Source organism: Talpa europaea (assembly GCF_964194135.1).
Source record: "Talpa europaea genome assembly, chromosome: 8".
NCBI classification, from domain to species: Eukaryota; Metazoa; Chordata; class Mammalia; order Eulipotyphla; family Talpidae; genus Talpa; species Talpa europaea.
In genome coordinates this window covers 32,932,121-32,955,864 of record NC_140075.1, presented here as the reverse complement: position 1 = coordinate 32,955,864, position 23,744 = coordinate 32,932,121, and the positions used below count along the sequence as shown (strand labels likewise).

The following is a 23,744-nucleotide window of genomic DNA, read 5'->3' as shown; positions in this document are numbered from 1 at the left end:
AGGTCTGCTGTGCCGTGTGGGTAGCTTCCTGGCCAGGGATTGAACTCGTGCTGCAGTGGCTGTGGATAGCTTCACAGTGCTGTGCTTAACCCCTTGCGCCACCAGGGAGGCCCTGTATATTATATATAGATTCTATGTCCGCAAGGGAAGGGGAGGTACACAGACAGTCTCAGAGCTGTTTTTTAAGGAAGATGAGTATAGTTAAGAGCAGGACTGTTGTCTGGCTGAATGGGGCATGTGAGTGTGCCTGAGAAGCTAGAGGGGTGGCTGTGAAATGAGGCAGACTTCCTATGACATCAGGCAAAGGACTAATGATAACTGCGGGAGGATCAGAAATTAAGTGAGGGAATCACCAGTTCCTAGATAAATGAGCATAAAGTCCCAAAAATTCATCAAAAAAAAAAATTTGTCCCTTTGCTTCTTGTAAAGGGATCACAACTTTTAATCACCCCTTGATTATTGGCCTGAATAAGACCCCAGAGTCTTTCCTACCAAGATCTCCTTGACAGATGTCAGTTCTGTTGGCTCCACCAATGATAAAGCGAGGATTTTCACAAATTTCCTAGGAAACAAAAAGGAAGTTATAACAGTAGTAGCAGCTGTTTACTGAGGTCCATTATGCAGCACTTGCAACCTGAATCAGGAGTTTTACACATACACCCATTTAAACCTCCAAAAACAGCCCTACAAATTGGATACTATCACTTTTATTTTTCAGATAAGGAAATTGAGGTTCAGAGGTGTTAAGAAACTTGCCCAAAGATACACAGGTAGTAAGTATTAGATGCCAGAAGCACATCTCCTTTCCCCATCGCTCCGCACTGTCATACCTTCGGGGTGAGGCTGTATCCTGAGACTTGGGGTAGTGTCAGCACTGCAGTGGTCTTGGCAAAGGGATAACAGAAGCATGGCTTTTGCATTTTTTTTCCATGCCAAGAGAAAAGGTGCAGGAGAAGAGCAAAAAAAGGATCTTTCTTCCCACCATGTGGTAATTGATATTTAGAATCAGCATGTTTCAGGGTCTCTGGGACTTGAAAATTTCCCAGTTTTCAAATATAAAGTTAATTTCATGTGGGTGACTCAGGCCACCTTGTCTGCTGGAAGGGGTGTGTGTGTGTGTGTGTGTGTGTGTACATATATACACATACATAAACACACATATATATGCATTTACACACACACTCTCTCTCTCTATATATATATATTTTTTTTTTTTTAATTCAGACATCTGATACAGTATCATGTCCCCAAAACTTTTCAAAAGCCCAGGTACGGGAATCCCGTGCATTGTGAAATTTCAAGTTAAGCCCCTTCACTTTTATGAAAGACTTACTTTAGTGTAGTTGACTTTAGTACAATGACCATAGAGCAACACGGTTTTGAACTACACACATTCACTTATGTTTGCATTTTTTCTATCCTGGGTTCCACAGGCACAGATTCAACGACCGACCAGGGTGCCGCTGGGTTGAATCTGCGGCTGCGGAACCCGCGCATACAGAGACCCTCCTTAAGGCATGAGGGATTTTTCAATGCAAGGCCGAGGGCACCCCTAACCCTCGTATTGTTCAAGGGTCAACTGTACTTGTTTTCACTAGCCGAAAGAAACTCAAAGAAGATTTCCACTTTACGAAAGTGGCCTCCTGTGTTGGGCTTGCGGCCTCCGTCCAGCAAGCGCCTCGAGCAGCCAGAGCAGCGCCTTCGCCTTCCTGGGAACTGCTTTCTACAGGTGCTGAATTTATTATATCAGCCTTGCTTTTACTGTACGTTGCTGCTGTTTCAGGTTTTATGTGTTATTGGCTACGATTTTTAAAAAATATTTATTTATTTATGCATGAAAGAGCTGGAGTATAGGCCAGAGCTGCGGGGGGTGAGAGGATTCACCAGAGACAGAGTGGGGAACAGAACAGGCAGACTGAGTGAAATCCACTGCTGAGGGGAGCAGCGGGAGAGTCAGGAGAGGTCTGCTGCGCCATGTGGGTAGCTCCCTGGCCGGCCGGGGATCGAACTCGTGCTGCAGAGTCTGCAGATTGCTTCACAGTGCTGTGCTCAACCCCTTGCTCACCTATTTGCTATGATTTAGTAGGTTATCTTGGGGGCCTGAGAACACTAAAAATACGTCCATCTACGGTCAGGTGTTGCCGTGCGTGGTCAACAGCAGAGCATAGACTGATGGTGCCAGCGGCCTACACCCAACACACCGGCCTCGGAGTGTTGCAGCGATACCATCCTGTTTGTGTAATCACACTCTTCTGACATTTGCCAGACGAAATTTTCCGAGGACGAATTTCTCAGAGAGTATCAGTGTGGTTAAGCGACACATGACTGAATGATGGCAAGTGCTTGCTCATTTCAGACCCTCCCAACTTATGAAAGGTTTAGTGGGCACAGGGTTGCTTTCGGAAAATGGGGGAAACCCCTACTACTGATTCTGTGCAGACCAACAGCGGCCAACAGAGGGCGCTCTTGCTCCATTTGCGTGTGCCACGGTTAGATTTTAGACACTTAAATTTGAAAAAAGTATAGATCCCATGTTTTGGTTTTAATACCATCTTCCATAGCTTCAAGAAGTGTTGCTATCCTCGTGACACAGCCCCCTCTCTTTGTTTCTGTTTCTCTGCCACCCCCCATCCCAACGATCCTATATACCCAACCCTGGCCCTCCTGCTACATGAGAAGCCTTGCTTAGAATACACCGCACACACCTCTCATTTGAAACTCTTAATGCAATAGCAAGAGGCAAAATCAATTAATTTTGAAAAGGTTACCTGTGGGAGAGGGAGGGAACAAGGTAGTGGGAATAGGGGTAGAAGTAAAATTCTGAATGGAACTGAAAATTGTTTTGATCTAGGAACCATGGAAAGTTTTGTAGAATTAAAAGCCAAAATTTAAGGAAAGATATTTTTTTTTTACTATTTCCTTTGTATATATTTTATTTTTATTTTGGTATTTTTTTTAATATTAACTATTTTTTCACATCGTTGTTCATTTTTAAACAATATTTGCTCCCCCCCACCCCCTCAGGTGTAGTCCCCATAGAGTTTCCTTCCTCAATGCACCGGTGCACCATCACCTCAGTCCCCTGTGCTCCCTCCCTCCCTCTGATCCCTCTCCCTCCTCCTCCCCTGCAGGATGTCTCTGACTTATAACTGTCCTTTTTTGCTTGGCTGTGTTTTGTACTGTTAATATTTTTTTTACACCGATGTCTTATTTGGTCCCCCTATATTCCTGCCATAAGTGAAACCATGGCTTATTTCACTGAGCATAATTTCTTCTAGTTCCTTCCATGGTAAAAGATAATTTAAAAAGGCAATCTATAAAAACTGATACCAAATTGACACAAAGCAACTTAACTGCGTGTTGTGTGGATAACATGACAACACAAATAAAAAGACTAATTTCAGGTGACTTAGGATATAATATTTTGGTTGTTTATCCCTTTTGGAATATAGGCTAAGGTCAAAAATCAAAGCCATAAAGAAATATGAACTGTAAGAAATAAAAATAATTTTGTTATTTTTTCAAAACTTTGATATGTTTTCTGTAAGTTCAAGTAATTTAGAACTTATATTAATGTAATTATAACTAAGGTTTTTTCGTGTAAAAATTTATAAAATTGAAAAATCTTTTTTTGAGTCTCTAGAAAGTATTTTGTATCCTTATGCACTAAAAAAACAAAGCAAAACCAAACAAAAACCTAGAAGCATTAACAGTCTAGTATACTAGAGAGAGCATTAACATCCTGATTATGTTCTTTAAGAACTATTTCCCACTGAAAAAAAATATAAAACTCTCATTCCAATGTTTTTGTTTTAAAAACTAGTCAATTAAGAAGTACTGGACATAAGTTATTTTGTTTCTCCTGTATTTTGCCTCATTAGAATACATACCCCCTTCTCTTGGCAGTACACCTTAATTTTCCATTGTCAGCCTGTGTCCTTCTGGTGGACCTCTCCCTTCACTCAACCACAGAGGTATAGTAGAGGCAATTAGAGTAAGAGTAATTCGTTCCAGGATGGACGCATGACAACATCTGGGTCAGTGAGATATGGGCCAAGACTTTGGTAACTATTAAGAGTAAAATACATTCTTGTGCTGGAGTTGCTGAGCTGGTGGAGTGTCAGCCTGAAGTTCCCAGGGGTCATCCTTTCCCCAGTGTGAAGTTACCCTGCTGGAGACTAAAGCCAACTTGAGGCAACGCATGGGCATGTGGAGGGATGAGAGAGGAGTGAGCCGATAGCTACACAGGGACACAGATAACGTTAGGGACTGTGTTTTGATGACGTGGTTTGAGGCCTGGCTTCAGTGTGCCTAAACCCTGGGTCATTCAAATTGTATAATCTTCTTTTGGCTTAAGCTAGTTTCAGTTGACCTTTTGTTACTTGCCATTTGAGACACTTAACTGGATGTTCTACTTCTGTTATAAGTCATAAGTGCTGGAATGACTCAAATACTAGATTTTTAGCTATATATTTTGACTGTCACATGTTCCTCTCCTCAGGTCTGTTAAGTTCAGCAACCCCCCAACCCCCACCAGTGCCAGGGCTGACTTTGGAGAGGCAGAAGCAACTACACTGGTATCTCTTCTGTCTGTTTGGTGGTCCAGGTATTTGAATGGAACTACCTTTTTTTTTAAAAAAAAATATACGATATTTATCTTCACTACTACTGCCTCTAAATTCACCAAGCATTAATTGAGCCCCCGAATATATACAGGGTTGGGGGAATTTAGGATATGATAAGAATAGATCATTACTGTCTGGTCTCCAAGAAATCTGGAGTCTAGTGAGTCTTTAATTGTCCTCATAAGATGTCTGTTTTGTGAGGTTTGTTGAGGTTTAACTCATCAAAAATCTTCAATTTTTCTAGATACTACCACCTTCCCACCACCAGCTCCCTCTTCTTACTTTATAAACACTGTTTAAATATCTCCTAGAGTGTCTGACACCTTTTTAATTTAGTTGAGAAGATGAAGGCTGTCATTTTACCTTGAGAACCTAAGATTTCTATCTACTCCGTTGGCTATAATCTAGCCTGGAGACTGGAGCTGCCAATGATAGATTTCCAGCAATGAGCAACAGGTGACCATTTCCTCAGTTATTTATTGAATGCTATGGTTTGTGTAGTCTCTATAAACTTTTTAATTGTTATATACCTTCATCTGTAAAATATTTTGATTATGCAACCCTGGGTAAATATTCTTATTAGTTTTAAATAATATATGTGAAAATTGTCCTACCATATAAGGGGATGGGAGATATATAGCTATATATCTATAATCTGTATATGGTTTTAACTCTGACAACTAAAGAGTTTGGAAATTGACACTCCTGTCCTTAGCATAAGAAAGTTCAACTGACTGGAAATCAGGGACTTTTCTTAGAACTATGAGAGAATTGAGGTTGCAGTGCACTCCACCAACCTAAAATATGGAGACATGAATGAAAATCAGTAGAGATATAGTTGAGCTGAATCAAATCGATGTAACTGATACTTACAGAATACTTCATCCAGCAATAGCAAAACACACATTCTTCTCAAGAGGACATGGAATAGTCGTTAAGGTAGACTGTATTCTGGGCCATAAAACATACTTCAACAAATTTAAAAGAATAAAAATCATTTAAAGTACATTTTCAGACCACAGCGGGATGAAACTACAAATCAATAACAAAAACATAACTGGAAAATCTCAAATTATTTGCAAATTAAACAACACACTGCTAAATGACACATTAGTCAAAGAAAAAGTTTCAAGAAAAGTTGAAAACATTTTGAACTAAATGCAAATGCAAATAGAATATCAGATTGTGTGAGGTGCAGTGAAATCAGTCCATAGAAGGAAGTCTATAGCAGAGAGTCTATGAAGAAGAAAGATCTAATATCAGTGCCAGTGTTCTGCCTTAGGACACAAGAGAAAGAAGAAAAATGTAAGCTGAGAGCAAGGAGAAGAGATATATAATAAAAAGGTTAGAGTAGAAACAATGAAATTAAAAACAGGAAAAAATAGAAAAAATAAAACCCCAAACCCCGATTCTTTGAAATTAATAAAACCCCTAGTCATACTAACCAAAAAAGAGAGAAGATACAACTTAACAACATGAAAAATGAAGAAGCAGTCATCACCATTGACCCCATGAACATCAAGAGGATAATAAAGGAAGGAATACTACACACAAAATTCTGTGCTCACAGATTTGGTAATTTAGAGAAAATAGACCAATTTCTTCAAAGATACAAGCTACCAAAACCCACACAAGGAGAAATAAATTATCTGAACAGCATTAAATCGACTGAAGTGCCTGCACAGTGACCTTTCTATTTAAACAGAAATGACACGTTGCAATGAGCCAGACCAAGGTGAGGGGTCAAGAAGGCGAATCTCCAGTCTTCCACATCCTCTTATTTCTTAACTCTTCACCACTTCCTTGAAATTATGAACCTTAGTACTCTTAACTGTTCTGCTACCCACTCCCAAGAAGAGATACAATAATCAAGTGTATCTTACTATCTTACTATGAATTTAAGTCACTGTATTAGTTTCCCGAAAAATATTTAGTCTTTGGGGCCTGTAAAGTATTAGAATAATCTCTAGCTCAGGAATAGAAAATAATACCTCCAGTTTCAGGAGGAAGCAGGAAGATGTTTGTGGGGGGAGGTTAGTAAGGAGAGAGGTTACATGCCCAGAGCAGGGATCTCTGTGCCTCAGTTCTGGACCCCCTGAGTTCTTCACAAGGAACTGTCTCCTGAGGCACCAACCTTCCCATCCATATCTTTGGCCTTTTCCATGTGATGGCCTTCCATGTGATGACCTGAGTTACCAGGTCATGGGAACTCAGGGTCTAAACACCTGCTGGCAACACTTGGTCTTCAAAGAGGCACTTCTGAGCCAGGCATTGTTGTTTGAGAGCCACAAATTCCTGCCCATCAAACTTGAGTGGCTTTGTGACAGTGCCCTCTCCATTATTCCTGTCCCTCTCCTGGATCACACAGTCACAGAAAAATCCTGATAGAGTTAGGGCATGGAGACCATTCAAGGAGTGGCTCTGGGCCTTCACTGTGGCCTCTCTCCACTGCCCCCTCAGTCCAGGCCTAATCCTCTTGTGAAAGGGCTGGAGTCTGTAAATCTCCTTCACCCTCAGCATCATGATGCAAATGAACACAGCCAAGAGAAAGGCCATGGTCAGCATCAGCAGTTTTGGCTGCAGGCCCCTGAGCCCATGGTCAAGGGGCAACCCCAGGCCAGTCAGAGAGGAAGCTAGTGACTGACTCTCAAATTGTGGTCTTTGGACTACCTGCAACAGAATCACCTGGGGTGTCAGTTTCTAGTGAAGATTTCCAAGACTTACCCAAACCTAAGGATTCAAATATTCTTGCTTTGGGTCTAAGACTACAATTTGAATAAGCACACCAGGAGGTACTTAGGTGCTCTGTGAAACAATGTCGTTAGCATTACCGGGTTCTGTAATAGCTCAAAACTATTTTTTGAGTCAGTTCTTTTAAAAACAAGTTTATTCAATTTCTACATGAACAAAATGTTAATAAATCAAAGGATACAAAATGCACATAGAGAAATAGCAGTCTCTTCTCTTTCCTCTTTCTACCTGAAAATTCTTTTCCTCAGAGATAGCCACTTTGAATTCTTCTGGTTCTTTCTCCTGGGGTTTACCTCTGTATTTCTAAATGATATGCTTATGCTTGTATTCTAGACTTTTAACTTATTATTTTTAGAAGGTACCAATAGGGTGCCAGATTTAATAAATGATTAGGCTTCTCACATTGTATTCTGCCCTCCATCTTTCCAAAATAGTCCTGTTAAAATTATATATTTCTGTTCACACAGTAAACAACTGAGAAGGGGTTACTATCCAAGATATGTAAGAAACTCACACAAGTCAAAAATAAAAAAACAGATAACCCAATTAATAAATGGGCAGGCAATGTGAACAGACAATTCACCAAAGAGGATATCCAGAAGGTAAAAAGACAACTGAAAAATTGTTCATTGTAACTTCTAATAAGAGAGATGCACATTAAACACACAGCGAGATACCATCTCATACCCATGAGAATGGTACATATCAAAAAGATCCCCAACAGCAGTTTTGGAGAGGATACAAAGGAAAAAGAACCCTATTACACCGTTGGTGAGGTGTGTGAACAGGTGCAAACATTAGAGAAAGCAATTTGGATTTACTGTAAAAAACTAAAAATAGAAGTACTGTATGTATGACCCAGCAATCCCACTCCTGGGCGATATCCACAGACTATGAAACCATCGATAAGAAAGTCCATATGTTCCATAATAGCAGCATTCATAGCAGCATTGTGTACAGTAGATGGGACATGTAGGCAGCCTAAATGTCCATCAGTGGATGATTGGATCAAGATGTGGTATATAATGCCATGGAATATTGTTTTCAGATTGGATGTTTGAAAAATGCTATAAGCAGTTTTAAGAAACATACTCAAGACATTGGGAAATAGAAATGTTGGAAATAAAAGAATGAAAAGAAATATATCAAATAAAAATTTACCCCCAAAGCATATGTTCTTACATTAATATCTGGCAAGATCAACTTTAGAGCAAAAAAAAAAAAATTCCTAGAGATAGAGTCACTACAAAGTACTAGAAAAATAAATATTACTTCTGATTCAAGAAAAAAACCCCAACACTTTCAAATAATCCTAACTATTGAGGAAGATGAATCAGTGGATAAAAATCTTCCCTTAAAGCAATCATTGGCAAGATTCTATGAAATATTTAAGGACCATATAGTTTGCATTTTACACCAGTGTCTAAATTTAGAGATTTGAAGAAACTCCCCACTCATTTTATGAGGCAAGTGTAATCTTGATGCCAAAATGGGACCGCACAAGAAAGGAAAATAATAAACCAATTTCACTGATGAACACAGATCCAAAAACAACACAAAATAAAAGTTTTGCAAACCAAAATTCAATGATGTTTTGCAAACCAAAATTCAATGATGTTTTAAAAAAGAATACATTCTAAATTTGTTTTATTTGAAGATTGCAAGGAATCGATCTAGGAAAATCCCATAACTTTCTCAGCAGATGCAGGGAAAGCATTTGATTAAGTTCAACAACCGTTTATAATTTTAAAAGGAGCCCATACCAAAACAGGAGTAGAGCAGGGACTTCTTAATAAATGGTATCTATAAGTAAATCTATAGCAAAACTTTCATTAAGAATGGAAACATTAAAATACTCCCTTTAAAATGAGAACTAGGTGAGGATTCCTATTCTCTCCTTTGTTAGTATATTATGTTGAAGGGTTTCGGCAGTGCAATAAAAGAAGAATTAGGTTGCTTGAGAATTCACATACAAAGAACTTGGAAATATACAATAAAATTATTGGAATTAAGAGTTTAGTAACTTGGATATAAGATATATCAATGCATATTGTTTATGTCTGGAAGTTAAGGATTTTTTTGTGTAACTCAACACCCTAATTCTAAAATTTGTTTGGGAAGGCAAAGAGCCTGATAGAGCTAAAACAATAATGAAGAAGAAAAACAAGTTGGGTATACTTGCTCTATGGGATATCGTCTTGTTAGCATAAAGTGAGGTATTGAAACAAAGACAAACAAACACAAGTGGAACACATCAGATAGTGCAGAAGCAGAAACACACATAGATGGACACTTGGTATTTTAAAAGTGGCACTGCAAAACAGTGGGGAGAGGTTTGTATTTTAAAATAAATTGTACTGGAACCTTTGACTATCCACATGGAAAAACAGTAAAATGTGATCCCTGTCTTATGGGATATGTGAAAATCATTTCTAGGTGAATTATAGACCCAATATAAGGGCAGCTAGTTTCTAAATGATAATAAAAAATAATGACTTTGATTTAGAAAAAAAAAACTTTCTTAATAGAACACAAAAAACACTAACCATAAAGGAAAAAATAATAGATTAAGAATTCAGAATTTTGGGGACTCCCCTGGTGGTGCAGCGGTTGAGCACTGGGCTGCGAAGCTGCCCGCAGCCTCTGCAGTGCCAGTTCTATCCCCGGCCGCCGGCGAGGGTCCCACATGGCACACAGACCTCTCCAGCCATGCCCGCTGCTCCCCTCAGCAGTGTACTTCGGTCCTTCTGCCTGTTCTGCTCCCCGCTCTGGCTCTGGTGAATTCTCTCACCCTCCTGTGCTTCTGACTGTTCCCAGTGCTTGTATAAATAAATAAATCTTTAAAAAAAATTCAGAATTTTGAATTGAACACTTTTAATCAAGAAATTAAAAAGTAAGAATACTCTTAAGTGAGTGAAAAGGGAAATCACAAAGTGGGAGAAGATATTTATAACACATCTAGCCAATAAGGGATTAGTATCTAGGATGTATAAAGAATTCCTGTAATATAAGTAGAAAAAGACAAGCAACTCAATAGAAAAAATTAGCAGATGACAGTAATACGTATTTTTATGGTCATTGAGATGACAGATGATAAGAAAAATATGAATGTATGAAAAGGTGCTCTGCTTTGTTCAGGAAAGATTCAGGAAAATGAATCTTTTCATACATTTTTTTTGGCTATCTAGGTCCCTGCTAATCCCATTTTTAGATATACTGCCAAGTTATTTTCACTTGTTCCTTATGATACTTACAGTTCTGTCCCTATTGAACCCGTGCTGCAGAGGCTGTGGACAGCTTCACAGCACTGCGCTCAACTGCCTGCGCCACCAAGGAGGCCCACTGATCATTCTTTTAATAGGGATTGCTTCAAGCTGTAATATTGGAAGTACAGTTGATTCTTGTTATTCATGGTAGTTGTGATCTATGCAATCACGTGAAACTGAATTCATGAGCACTGAGCCAAGGTTAGATTCCTGTGTCTCTGATTATAACATATTCTCCACTGGTCAGTGCACAACCTTATGTGTGTTTTTTTATTTAAAGACATGTAATTTAATATATAGTGTTCATTCATTAACACTGAACTCACAGCCAACAGACCATAACTCATGCCTGAACAAAGCTTATCTAACACACAATTTTTTTTAAAGATTTTATTTTTTATTTATATAAGAGCCAGGGTACAGGCCAGATGCGCGGGAGGGTGAGAGGACTCACCAGAGATAGAGTGGGGAACAGAACAGGCAGACTGATGAAATACACTGCTGAGGGGAGCAGTGGGTGAGACAGGAGAGGTCTGCTGTACCATGTGGGTTGCTTCGAGGCTGGCGGTGATCGAAATGGCCCTGCACCGGCACTGCAGAGGCTGCGGACAGCTTCATAGTGCTGCGCTCAACTGCCTGCACCACCAGGGAGGCCCTAACATACAATTTTTTTCCCCCTAGAAGGCACTATTCTAACCTTGTGCTGAGGAACACTAGGTGATACTTCAGCACTATTCTTGGGGAGATATTTTAAACAGAAAAATCGCTAACAAAAATTGCAAAAATGTGGAAAAATCTGAAAAAGACCTTGCTTATTGTGTGAGAGCTGAAATAAGAGGGCAGAATGTTGTCTTGTTCACTTCAGTGGGGAGCGGGCACACAGGGCAGCTCACAAACTTCACTGCCCTACACACACCCAGAAATGACCAGCATCATGGATATTGGTTTCAGGGTTACAAATGATTTTTAGCAAATAGGTGGATTCACAAATACAGAATCCATAAATAGTGAAGATTGACTGGATACTTGGATCATATTGCACTTACATCCTGAGCATTGGAAAAATCACACCCGTGTGGTAAAGTTAGAGGCGTTTTGTGACTGTTTGATCCAAAGCAACTAAAGGCAGGAAGTTTTATTGAAGAATAAGGAGAATTACTCTAAAGAGGAAATCAGCTGGCTCTATTTCACTGTCTGCTGGGTCAGAGCCAGACATAATGTGTTAAAATTGTGGCCAAATGAGTTCTGGCTAGAAATAAGGACGAACTTTCAGACTGTGGAAGGTATGAAGGATAGGTTATTGAAGGAGGTGGGGGCATCCTCGATCCCTTCAAAACCTTAACATCAGAAAAGAAACACAACTAACTGAAATGGCCAAAAGAAGTAGCTCCCAAACACTTTTGGTCCTCTGATCTACAAGGAATTTTTAAATAGTTTTTATACTACATTCCTGGTGTTCGGGGGGTATAACAAGAACTTCTAGAAGTCCTGGTGCTGGTAATTTAAACTCAGAGGTTGGATGGAAATGGTAAAACCCAGTGTCAGTTTCTCTTAAACTGAATGCTTCCCAGATGTTAGCTGGGGCCCCACAGTTCCTTGCCGATCTGGGTAAACTTGTCTTCACAGCCTCAGAGAGCGCAGATCTTTCTCCCCGCAAACACCCCCTTTCTGTACTCTAGTTTCCTTCTTTATGCTTCTCTCTTTCACCACTTCTGTGCTTTCCACACTCTGACTTCCGTGTTGTGGCTCTGTCTTGCCTGTGTAAATCAAGATAGCAACTTCCGCCTTTTACCAAAAAGTTCCCTGCCTCAGGCATTTCACAAATAAAAGGTGTCTTGAGGGTCAGGTCAAGGGAAGGGATGAAACTGGGGTGTGGAACCTCCAGCCTTGCTGCTCCCTCAACCCCACTTTGATTTCTGCACTTGATCTTAGCCAAAAGGCCAAGAAGTGATACTCTTTGATTTCTGTTCTAGTTCATCTCCCTCTTGTAAGTAAACTAGCATTTTTTTTCTTATTTTCTCCTAGAAAATAATCATGTCCACCCCCAAGAGAGAAAGTACTCTTTTTGTATTATAAATCTTTTTGTATTGGAATCATTTGTATTAGAAATCTTCCTGATTTTTCCTTGTGAGAATTGTCTTAAAGGGAGCAGCAGAAGATTATGCCAGGTTAAAAATTCACATTTGTTAAACACAAGTGACTACATGTGTGTAAAAAAAAAAAATAAAACCACCTTGTAGTGGTAACAAAACCTAACTTGAAGGATGTAATGTTTTTGTTTTCATTTTCGTGGTGTGCAGACTCGAGACAGGGAGAAGTTGCCTGGGTGGTGAGTGTCTCAGGACTAAGGGCAGGAGACCGTGGCAGACAGGCAGCAGCAAACATCAACAGATGTGCTTGGCTCCATGCTGACAGGCATCATGGGAAGAAGAAATGGTTTGGAGGAAGAGTAGGAAGAGATGGCTGAAGTGTGAGTTAAGTAGGAAAGAGGCCTTATTTTATTTTTCCATTCTATCATGAGACATTTTTTTCCTTTTTACATTTAAACATCTCTGAAAGTGTGGTGCCTCTCCTATCACAATTCCTTTCAGCTTGGTGGTGTTTATGAACTGTGGATAAGATTGAGAAATTATTAGCATCACAATCTAGACTTGGTGAAATATGCTTTGGGATGAATTACAGCTTGGGAAACTGACCTAAACTCTGTTCTTAAAAAAGGGTCTGGTTCAGGCCTCCCTGGTGGCGCAAGGGGTTAAGACACAACCTATGAAGCTATCCACAGCCTCTGCAGCACAGGTTTGATCTCCAGTCAGGAGCAACACACATGGCACACTAGACCTCTCCTGTCTTGACCACTGCTCCCCTCAGCAGTGTAATTTCAATCAGTCTGCCTGTTCTGCTCCCCACTCTGTCTCTGGTGAATCCTCTCACCCTCCACACCTCTGGCCTGTACCCCAGTTCTTGTGTGCATAAATAAATAAATCTTTAAAAAAAAAAGGGGGGGTCTGATTCAAGAGATTTCGAGAGATGGGAACTGCAGGGAATAAAGTCATCTTCCAGAGGATTGAGGGACTGCTATCTGTCTGGGACAAAGATTTCCTTAGGTCCAGGTGTTGGCAGAGGGAGCTGGCTGACCCAGGGAGTGCAGAATCGCAGCTGGACATGGGGTTGTATTCGTAATAACAGATGAGAGGCAAGGCAAACACCAGAGAGGTGTGGGTGAAATGGAGACCAAGTTCTGAACTAGCAAAGGGGACAGAGTAGAGTCTAGGGCTGAAAAGACGGAAAGATGGGGCCAGGATCTTTGTGGAAGAAGTAAGGCAGCCTATGACTGGATCTGGAGATAAATGGGAAGGTGGCAAACTCCCCCAATTTCCAACAACCAGTGGAAACAAAGAGCAAACAGTTGCAAAGGGAAAATGCATTGCCATGGTTATCACACCCAGGAACTCAGAAGGCAAGTTAGGAAGGGAGAACAGATTTCTTCGGGAAAGAACAGGGGGCTAAGTTAGAGAGGGCTGTATATCCATTACACTGATCAGATGTCACTCAGCTGTGACTCAGAGGTCCAAACAGGAAATAACCTTTCCTGGCAGAGCCCAGCGAAACCGAGGCCATATCTGTGGAGTGAAGTTAACCTGAAGTCTAGTCTAATCTAGCTCACGAGTCGAGTGGGTTCTACTTCTTTTAGAGTCTAGGTTGACATGGGGCTGGAATGTGATGGGATTTACCAAAAGGCGGCTCTGGCTAGCACCAGAGCTTGGAGGGCCCAGAAGCATGGTCCAGTCTCTGCCTCTGAGGGCCTTAGTGGGTCGAGCTGACTCTGTGGGTCTGCAGCACACAGAATGCACTCTAGTCAACTTGCCGAGTGAGCTCGCCCATGGAAGGACACTGAACTGGAACTGGCAGAGACACCAAAAAGGGAGACCGTCTTCCAAGAGAGAATCCCGTCATGGGCCTGTGGGTCACAGTGGAGAGACTGGGGACCCTAAGTTTCCAAGGGTAAGGAGGGTACTAGGTGTGCAGGGCTTATAACTGGCCCCTCATTTCTCTTCCTCCAAAAGCAAAGGGATCTAGGTTGCCCTGATTTTGAGAGTGATTACAGGAAAGCATTGGGAAATAATGGGGAAAATGGGCACATTTGTGTACCTCTTTTTATATTTTATTTTTATTATTTTATCTTATTTTTTTATTGAGGAAATGTTGATTACAACACTGTATATGATTTAAAGTGTAGGTTCACACCTCTGCAGATGTATCTTACCAAACCCTGCACATCACCACTGCTCACTCTCTTGATCTCTGTGGCCTTTGCCACCAATCATTGAGTGAGCTGCTAGCTCCCCAGCCAGTCTGCTCCCCCTTTACATGGTCACCTTCCTACTTGCATATGCTTGTATATGCATTTTCACAGCCAGACACACGTTCGTATTTGATGTAGCTGACTAGAAATGCACTCAAGGGCAAGCAGGAGGGGAGGCCTCACATACATTCCCTCCCTTCAGTTGGAACAACTCATTGAGATCAGGCACAAAGAATTCAAACGTTATGTTGTGGTTAATATATTGTTTGGTCCTAGACATAAATTAACCTGGAAGGATATTTATGACATTGCTTCTTTTTAGAGGTTGCACGACTGTGGGTAGTGGTGGCATCATGTACATGCCAGTCATTTGTTAAGAGTTTAGCACTGATTAACCTGTTGTAAATTCTCACAACAGCTTGATGAAATTGGTTTTTTTTTCTTATGATTACTCCTCATTTTTCAGATGGGAAACTGGTGACAAAAAGAAAATTGTGTGATCAGGATTACCCGGGTTAAGTAGAGGATCAGGACTGAATGTGGAGGATACAGGGCTTTTACCGCTGTGCCAGTCAATCTCCAGCTCAGAGACTGCTGCTCCCAGGGTTCAAATCCTGAGGCATTATTTGGCCTATTATGGCTTGTGGAGTCCCAATCATGAGGCCTCATTTCCATGCCTGAGTTTTGAATCAGTGAGAGAATAAAACAAAAATGTAGGGTGGCCCAAAATACCAAGTTTATTGTTGGTTAAGCTGATACTGGCTTCTAAATGTCAGAACTAGCTAGATCTCACCCTTGAGAACAAGCACTGGAGAGCCTGTCTGGTTCAAATCCCACCTCTACCCTTTACTAACTGGGAGACCAGAACAAGTTATTTATATCTCTAAGACTCAGTCTTCTCATTTGTAAAATGGGAACAATTAATATTATTTCACAGGACTATTGTAAAGAGTAGATGAGTTAACATATGAAAGCACTTAGAATAGTTACTGATGCAGTTAAGTCCTCAGTCAAGATTAGTTGCTATTTGATTCTATTGTTCTATGTGTCTGTTTTTGTTCTAGTACCATTCTGATTTTATTATGGCTTTGTAGTATAGTTTAAAGTCTGGGAGTGTGATACCTCCGTTCTCCTTTTTTAGTCAGGAGAGCTTTGACCCCAGAATTCCACTTCTAGGAATATACCCAAAGGACACAAAACCATTAATTCAAAAGGATACCTGCACCCCTATTTTTTTTGCAGCACTATTTACTATAGGTAAGATATGGAAACAACCCAAATGCCCACAAATAGATGACTGGATCAGAAATATGTGGTACATATACTATACAATGGAATACTATTCAGCAAACAAAAAAGATAAACTCATGCCATTTGCACCAACATGGATGGAGCTGGAAGGGATTACGCTCAGTGAAATAAGCCAGAAGGACAAAGAAAAATATCGGATGGTTTCGCTTATTGGAGGAATATAGGGGAACCAAATAAGGGATCAGAAAAAAATAACAATAATAATAATAAATTAAAAGAAAAAACAAAATTACCAGGCAACTATAAATCAGAGACATTCTGCAAGGGAGTGGGAGGCACAGGGATCAAAACAGGGAAGGGAAGAGCACATGGGACTATGGCAATGGTGCAAGAGTGGCTTGGTAGTGGGAATTTTATGGGGATTACATGTGAGAGGAGAAAGCATACATGCATACATTGTACAAAAATGAACAATGATAAAAAAATGTAAATAAATATTTTTTAAAAAAGGATTAGTTGCTATTACCACTACCATGCAGTAGTGGCAGGCAGCTCTGGACCTCCGCTGGACTACTCCTGTAAAATTTGCTGAAGTAAGCAGGTAGCTTACTCCTAAGAGGAAGAAGGAGGGAAAGAGCTGGGTGTCTCGGGCCAGGTTCTCTTTACAAATCTACACAGGGGAGGAGAGAGGCTAGGAGTTTTGTGGGGCTGAAGTCCCACTGCCTGGAATGAAGCACGTGTTTCCCTCAGAGCCTCTCAGAAGCCCTGTTCTAGAAGCTGTTCTTTTCTGCTCAAGCGTTTGTCATCAGGAAAATTTGGCTTAATAATTGGGAATTATTACAGGATTTTTTTTGCTTTTTGATCCTAGAAATTGATCATATAAGGAAAGACTGAAGGCATTAGATTGTTTGGTCCAGAAATTCACTGCATGATGCTCCCTAATAGAGGAAGAAAGGCAGATAGGGAGGTGGCGCTGGTAAGTGTGTAAGATTCAGGTGTCCTCGTGATAGGTGTTTCCTTTCCCTTTTTTTTTTTTAATTTAATTTTTATTTTTATATTCCCCATACAATTACAACCCCCTTATTTTGACCCCAAGCCCTCCTTTACCCGCACCCCACCACCCCGTAGAATGTCTCTGGTTCATAGTTGTTTGTTGATTTTGATATTTTCTTTCTTATAGTTATTCATTTTCCTGGTCCCTTATTTAAGTTTTCTAGATTCTTGCTATGAGTGAGAGGGGAAGGCTGAAACTACAGCATGTTACCATAATTAGAATTATCGTTGATCATGAATAATTCTCCATCATCATTATTATCATCATGTTCGTGATCTGATTGTAATAAGTAATACTTAATTGTTTTAAAAAATTCTATGAACTAGCAGACATCAATAACCAAACTGAAGTTTCTGAAGTTAAAAGGGAAGGACAAAGAAGGGTCGGGAGTATATAAAGGATGCTGGTGGGGGCAAAATAGAAAAAATGATGAACAGATAGGAAGACAAAGGACAGATTTCAAAACAAGAAAAGGTATCAGTAACATTTTCACTAACTCAGTAGCACTCTTTTATCTCTAAAGCCATTTAAAGACAGTCATATATATTATTTTAACTGATTTCCCAGTTCTCTTATCACACATTTAATCCTGTACCTTACAGGCAAAGAGAATAAATACCAAAATTCTTCACGGAATACTTAATGAGACTGCACAAGTAACATTGTGACTATTAACAGAGATGCTAAGAAATCATATCTAGTGATTCACAGATACTTATATTCTACAGTTGGTGAGAAAAAGTAGGATCAAAGATCAAGTTCCGTTTCACCTCTTTGTCAGTAAGCATCACCACGTCACTCTGGCCCTAAAAACAACAGTCTTCCTTTCATTGGTACTATTTCTTTGTGTCAAGTTCCAACATTACTTGTCCTTAATCAACTATCTCAAAAAAGAAATTATTGCCACTTTCATTTCCCATTTTTTTTTTAAACTACTCAACCCTCTATAAACTGACTTCTGGTCCCTAAAAAGTCACCAACAACTTCTCAAAATATCAATCAATCAGACTGATTTTCTATGAGTCTGTGCCTTAGATAGCAAAAGTAGGAAGGGTCTCTGAGTACATAGTGTCCTTTTCAGACTGCTCCAGCCTGCTAAAGGTCACTGTGTTTTTGGAAGTGCATGGAGATTTAATGTCTTCAAGAAATGCTTTACATTTCAGAAAGAGGTGGAGTCATTGTAGTTCTTCAATTTCAATCAGCAGCTGTGACTTTAGATAAGTCATTTGTCCTCTTTGGACCTAATTGCTTCATCTTTACAGAAGGGGCTTGGATGGAATCTTCACGGTTCATTCCAAAGTTCACCATCTCTAATTCCATATTTTGATTTATGCTAATGAACCCGACTAGTAGTGTTTCCCTGATCTTAAATCTTAGTGTAAAAGAGGGGCTTTTTAATCAAGAGTGTACTTTTGCTATCTGAACCATTAGTAACAGAAAATGTGAGATTTTTTGTTGTTGATGGGAGTAGTATGGGGCAGACAGAACTTCTCGTGCCCCTTTTCCCACACTAATTCTAACAGCCTAAGTTTCAGGACCAATCTAGTGCTGAGCATAATAGATCCTGAAAACACTTTTATTAATTTGCAACTCTAGCTTTTAAGGCTAAAATCCACTCATGATTTCACTGAAGCAGTATCGGTAAGGTTTTTTGCTTGTTTTCCTACAGTATATTAAAAAAGGCTTTCAGGAATGCCCTTTCTTGGAATGCAAGGTTGCCATTATCTTTTGGTTAACACCCTCAGATGTGGTTTTGAATTCACCCCCAGAAGCTGAGCACCTGTTACGGTGAGCCTGGCCTGTGCTGGGTAAAGGAGGTGCAAGATGAACAGGAATGGTCCTTGCACTCAGCAAGAGGGGATGTGAGAAAGCTTAAAGAAAGTAACATCTGAGTAGAGTTTTAGAGAGAAGGTGAAAGGAGCAAATCAGATAAAAACAAGAAGGCCTAACAGAGAGCAGGATAGCAGGAGCAAGGCCCGAGATAGGGGACGACTGGGAACCACGGAGCAACTGAACGTGTCTGTGTCCTAGGGAAGGGGTTGAAGCTGAGATAGACAGGCAGGCAGAGGCCAGCTTTGAAGGGCCTATATCTCTGCTAAGGAGTTTAGACTTCTCCTGAAGGTAAGAGGGGCGGGGACAGTGGGTGAGAACAGTGTCACCCAAGTTATTTCAGCCCATGTGTGACTTGTCCTAGGAATCTGGCAGGGGTGCTGTCTGGGTTGGAGAATGAAGTTCTTTCCGGCCTGTCTTCTAAATTGAGGCCCTTAGGACAGTCATGGGCTTTTCCAAAGAGAACAGCGAACAGCCCATCAGAGGACAGTCAGGACAGGAGCCCTGGAGGGACATGTAGTGAGAGTGGTTGTTGGATATTTCACCTCAGGTTAAAAAGAAAAACGTGGGGCCTCCCCGGTGGCGCAGCAGTTGAGCGCTGGGTTGCGAAGCTGCCTGCAGCCTCTGCAGTGTTGGTTTGATCCCCGGCCACCGGGGAGGGTCCCACATGGCGCGCAGACCTCTCCTGCCGCCTGCTGCTCCCCTCAGCAGTGTACTTCGGTCCTTCTGCCTGCTCTGCTCCCCACTCTGGCTCTGGTGAATTCTCTCACCCTCCCGTACTTCTGACTGTACCCAGTCCTTGTATAAATAAATAAATAAATCTTTAAATAAAAAAAAAAAAAAGAAAAACCTGTCTAATGACTAGCAATGGGTCTCATATTAAATGATTTCCTCAGGGAGGGTTTCTCTCCCCAGAATAGCTTAGCTCTCCTGGTGCCTAACGTTCCCATAGCACCCTGACATTGTCCCCTGACAGTCATCACTCTTTCCAGGCCCATCTTTCCTCAGGACTCTTGGCTCCTGGAGAGCAGAAATTTTCATCTCATTTACTGCTCCCTCCCCAGTTGTTTGTCTGGTGCCTGGCACAAGATGCTCAAAAACTATTTCCTGAATTAAGAATAAGAGTCATGTTGGAGGTATGATTAGAGAAGGGAAGTAGGGGAATATGATTTTCTTTCTGGTAGGCCACCCTACCAGAGGAAACCCAGAGGAAAAGAGGTCCCTAAAGCAGACAGTGTTTTAATCAGGACTGTCATGTGCTCACTAGATATATTTCACTCTGGTGTGCCTTTATTTCCTCACTTGTGAGGTGAGGTGTCCCAACAAAAATGACTGCTAGGGTCTCTCCTAATCCTAACAGTTTATGAATAAAAAGATAGTCTATGCTTGTCACGCGTCTCCTTCTAGGGCTTCTGTTTGTCAGAAAGATATGACTACTGTCAAGCTACTGAAGACCACAGTTTGCTTTTATGTATTTATTTTTAAAAAAGATTTATTTATTCATGCATATGAGAACTGGGGTGAGGCCAGATGTGCAAGAGGTGAGAGGATTCACCAGAGACAGAGTGGGGAGCAGAACAGGCAGACTGACTGAAATACAATGCTGAGGGGAGCAGTGGGCGAGACAGGAGAGGTCTGCTGAGCCATGTGGGAATCTCCCTGGCCGGCTGGTAATCGAACCCACGCTGCAGAGGCTGCGGACAGCTTCACAGCGCTGTGCTCAACCCACTGTGCCACCAGGGAGGCCCCCACAGCTTGCTTTTAGCCTGAGAAATCAAAGGAATTTTTACAAAGGTGCAAGATATCTCAACAGAGCGGGTAGATCTGGGCTATTTGGAATTCATTCTGGTAATTAGTTCTTACTTTCAGAATATGAGTTAAACCGAATTCTAATTACTTTCAGAAAAAGCAAGATTTTTTTCAGAAAGAGAAGGAGAGTGAGAACCAGCCCTTTCTCACCTGAGGACAGGGCCCTCAGAGCTGCTGCCAGGATCCTTCCCCCAGTGCCCATGTGCACAGCAGAGCGGCTGCGGGGAGGTGCTGAGTGTGAGGACGTCTCTGAAGGGGGAAACCCAACCAGCAACCAGTAAGCTACTCACCGGAGGTCTCTTCCAGATGAACTGGATGGGAAACTTCTGGCTATAAAAGAGAGAGGTTTCATCCGGTGGGAACTCAGGATCCAGATAAAGAACCTTCTTTTCTAGACATTTCTTGTGCAGTTGCTCAAATGTCTTCTCTTTAACTCCGATAATAGGAAAATTGCGGCTGATGATAGCTGAATAGATGCCGCTTGGGTTTCCTCCCCCTGCCTCGGTGGTCTTCCCATGGGCTGGCTGGGGAACTGGCCCTGGGGATCTGGGCTCAGCTCCTGTCCGGGGGGCCACAGACGGGCTAATGACGGTCGGCATGGCAGGCTATTTTGAAAGGAAAAGGTTTTTAAAGAAAACAAGATACAGCTACCTTCAAGGAAAGGAAGCAACTGTAAAGGGGAAGTTGGATGGATTCTGTCATCTGCAAGAAAAATGTCCACATCCAGTTCAACGTTTAAAGTCCATTAGAAGGTTGTCCAGCGTATGTCCATCTTAAAACCTGAGTTGTGGTCCCAAAGCCATAGTTTTCCTGAGAAAGGAGCACTGAAGGATTTCTACAATTTTTACTGGGGGGCTCCTATCAGCAGCCAGAGGGAGAGAGAGAGAGAGAGAGTAAGGGTTGTGTTTCAGTAGCCTGAAGAAGCTTGAGCCAGGAAAACTAAAAATAGATGTGAAGATCATGAGTCTGAGAACAGGAGAGAGGCTAGCCTGCAGCTAGACTGCATGGTGGAGGGAGCAGGACCTAGCTGGGGACATTTCTATGTTGCCATTAAATACTGGTATTGTCAGGGAATATCTGAGGACATTGAGCAGGGGAATATGTGAATACCCTGGACATTAAAAGTTAGCAAGTAACTGTTGAGGTGTTATTAAATAGGGAGTTATACAGATTATCAAGATATTGGCCACCGGGTTAGTGGAAAGCAATAATGAAAAAGGCTAACAAGGATGAACATGAGATACTGAATTCCAAAGAATATCCTAGGTATTTTTGAAAACATGATATTTGCTTTCTAAAACTCTAGGACATCAGAACATTCTGTTGGACTTGGCATCTCTTCTAGAATGTTCTGGTGTCAACATTGTATGGAACTGCCTGCATGGAAAATGCTACTCACCAGAGTCCTCTGTTGAAAAAAATTACTGTCTTTGTACCCACTTGACCTAGTCTCTGCTGTCTCCCCATCCTCAAAATAAAGTGAGACCAAATCTGCTACAAAGTGTGCACCTGGGGGCAGATTATCTAGGCTGCCATATTAGGCGTCTGAGTCAGAAGCTGGCGTTGGAAACTGAGCCACACTGGATGTCAAGTCCTAGGATGTTCTACCTAAAGAGTTGGCTTCAGGACTCTTTGAGAACACAAGTGGCTTGGGGAAAGAAGTTGCCTGCCTGGCCTCTGTTTTGTGGTCTCTCCAGGGTAGCTGCTACTCAGCAGTAAGGAGATGGCCATATTCCAAGTGTGATTGAGCAGAGGCTTGTCCCAGTCTATAGCTCTGCCTGTTTGCATGTTATCAATCTCATTGATCTGAGGCTGAGTGAGGATAGGATGTGATGACTGAAATAGGGAGCATTACCAGAATTGTGATCCCTGGTATTGTGAATTTTAGGAGCCTTATGTCTGTAGGACTGGCAGCCTATCCTCCTGTCCCTCTAAGGAAACCTTTACTGCTCCTGGACAGGCAGAACAGATGAGGCAGCCTCTAAAGGCTGAGTGCTGAGATCCAAAGTCTGGGCCTGCTGCTCACTGGCTCTGCCTATGGGTTACTACATCCTTTCTTCCTTGTCTCAGTTTTCTCACCTGTGAAATGGGTATAGTGATAGTCATTCCATGTTGAGTTGTAAGAATGAAACAAGTTAATTTATGTAACATTTAAATGGTGCCAGAATTGCCTTACTCAATATATCTTGTTAGAGGGGCCTCCCTGGTGGTGCAAGTGGTTGAGACACAACCTGTGAAGTCATCCACAGCCACTGCAGCACGAGTTCGATCCCCAGCCAGGGAGCTACCCACATGGTACAGCAGACCTCTCCTGTCTCACCTGCTGCTCCCCTCAGCAGCATGTTTCAGTCAGTCTGCCTGTTCTGCTCCCCACTCTGTCTCTGGTGAGTCCTCTCACCCCACACACCTCTGGCCTGTACCCTAGTTCTTGTATGCATAAATAAATAAATCTTTTTTAAAAAAAGAGGTGCAGCCTCCCCAGGCTCGTGGTCAGCATCTCTCATCAGGGGTGTGCCTGTCTCTCTGCACTAAAAGTTTCTTATTTGCCTTGGGGGAGGATCTGTCTCTGGGCCACACAAGCTGACCTTTCTTTCTTTGGCAAAGTTAGCTCCATCGGTTAGTAACTAAGATGAGTATGTGGAAAGAGTGAGCCTCTTGTCACAGCAGGATGGGAATATCAGAGTGCAGCTGGGGGCTATTCATTTTGCTCTACCAATCGTTTGGGCTAAACCCAGCAACTCAGATTAGCAGGTCCAAATTCAAGGTTTATTCGGCTGCACAGCTGTAGAATCTCATGCTATCAGTCAGAAATCCAATCTGAGCCTGTGATTAAGGAGGAGGGATAATGAGCCTAT

The 23,744-nt window shown here is 41.5% G+C and overlaps 1 protein-coding gene across 4 annotated transcripts in view; it reads right to left on the bottom strand.

Annotated features, from left to right (window-relative positions):
- The window catches only part of CAPN3 (calpain 3), a gene marked incomplete at its 5' end in the record, with an annotated part of 44,641 nt that extends 23,153 nt beyond the window's left edge, over window positions 1–21,488 (bottom strand). For all 4 annotated transcript variants that reach the window (XM_084241259.1, XM_084241258.1, XM_084241257.1 and 1 more), the window contains 2 exons: window positions 493–562; window positions 21,180–21,488. In XM_084241259.1, the coding sequence (XP_084097385.1) occupies window positions 493–562; window positions 21,180–21,488 (379 nt within the window). The remainder of the gene's footprint in view (window positions 1–492; window positions 563–21,179) is intronic.
- Window positions 21,489–23,744: the final 2,256 nt, after the last annotated feature.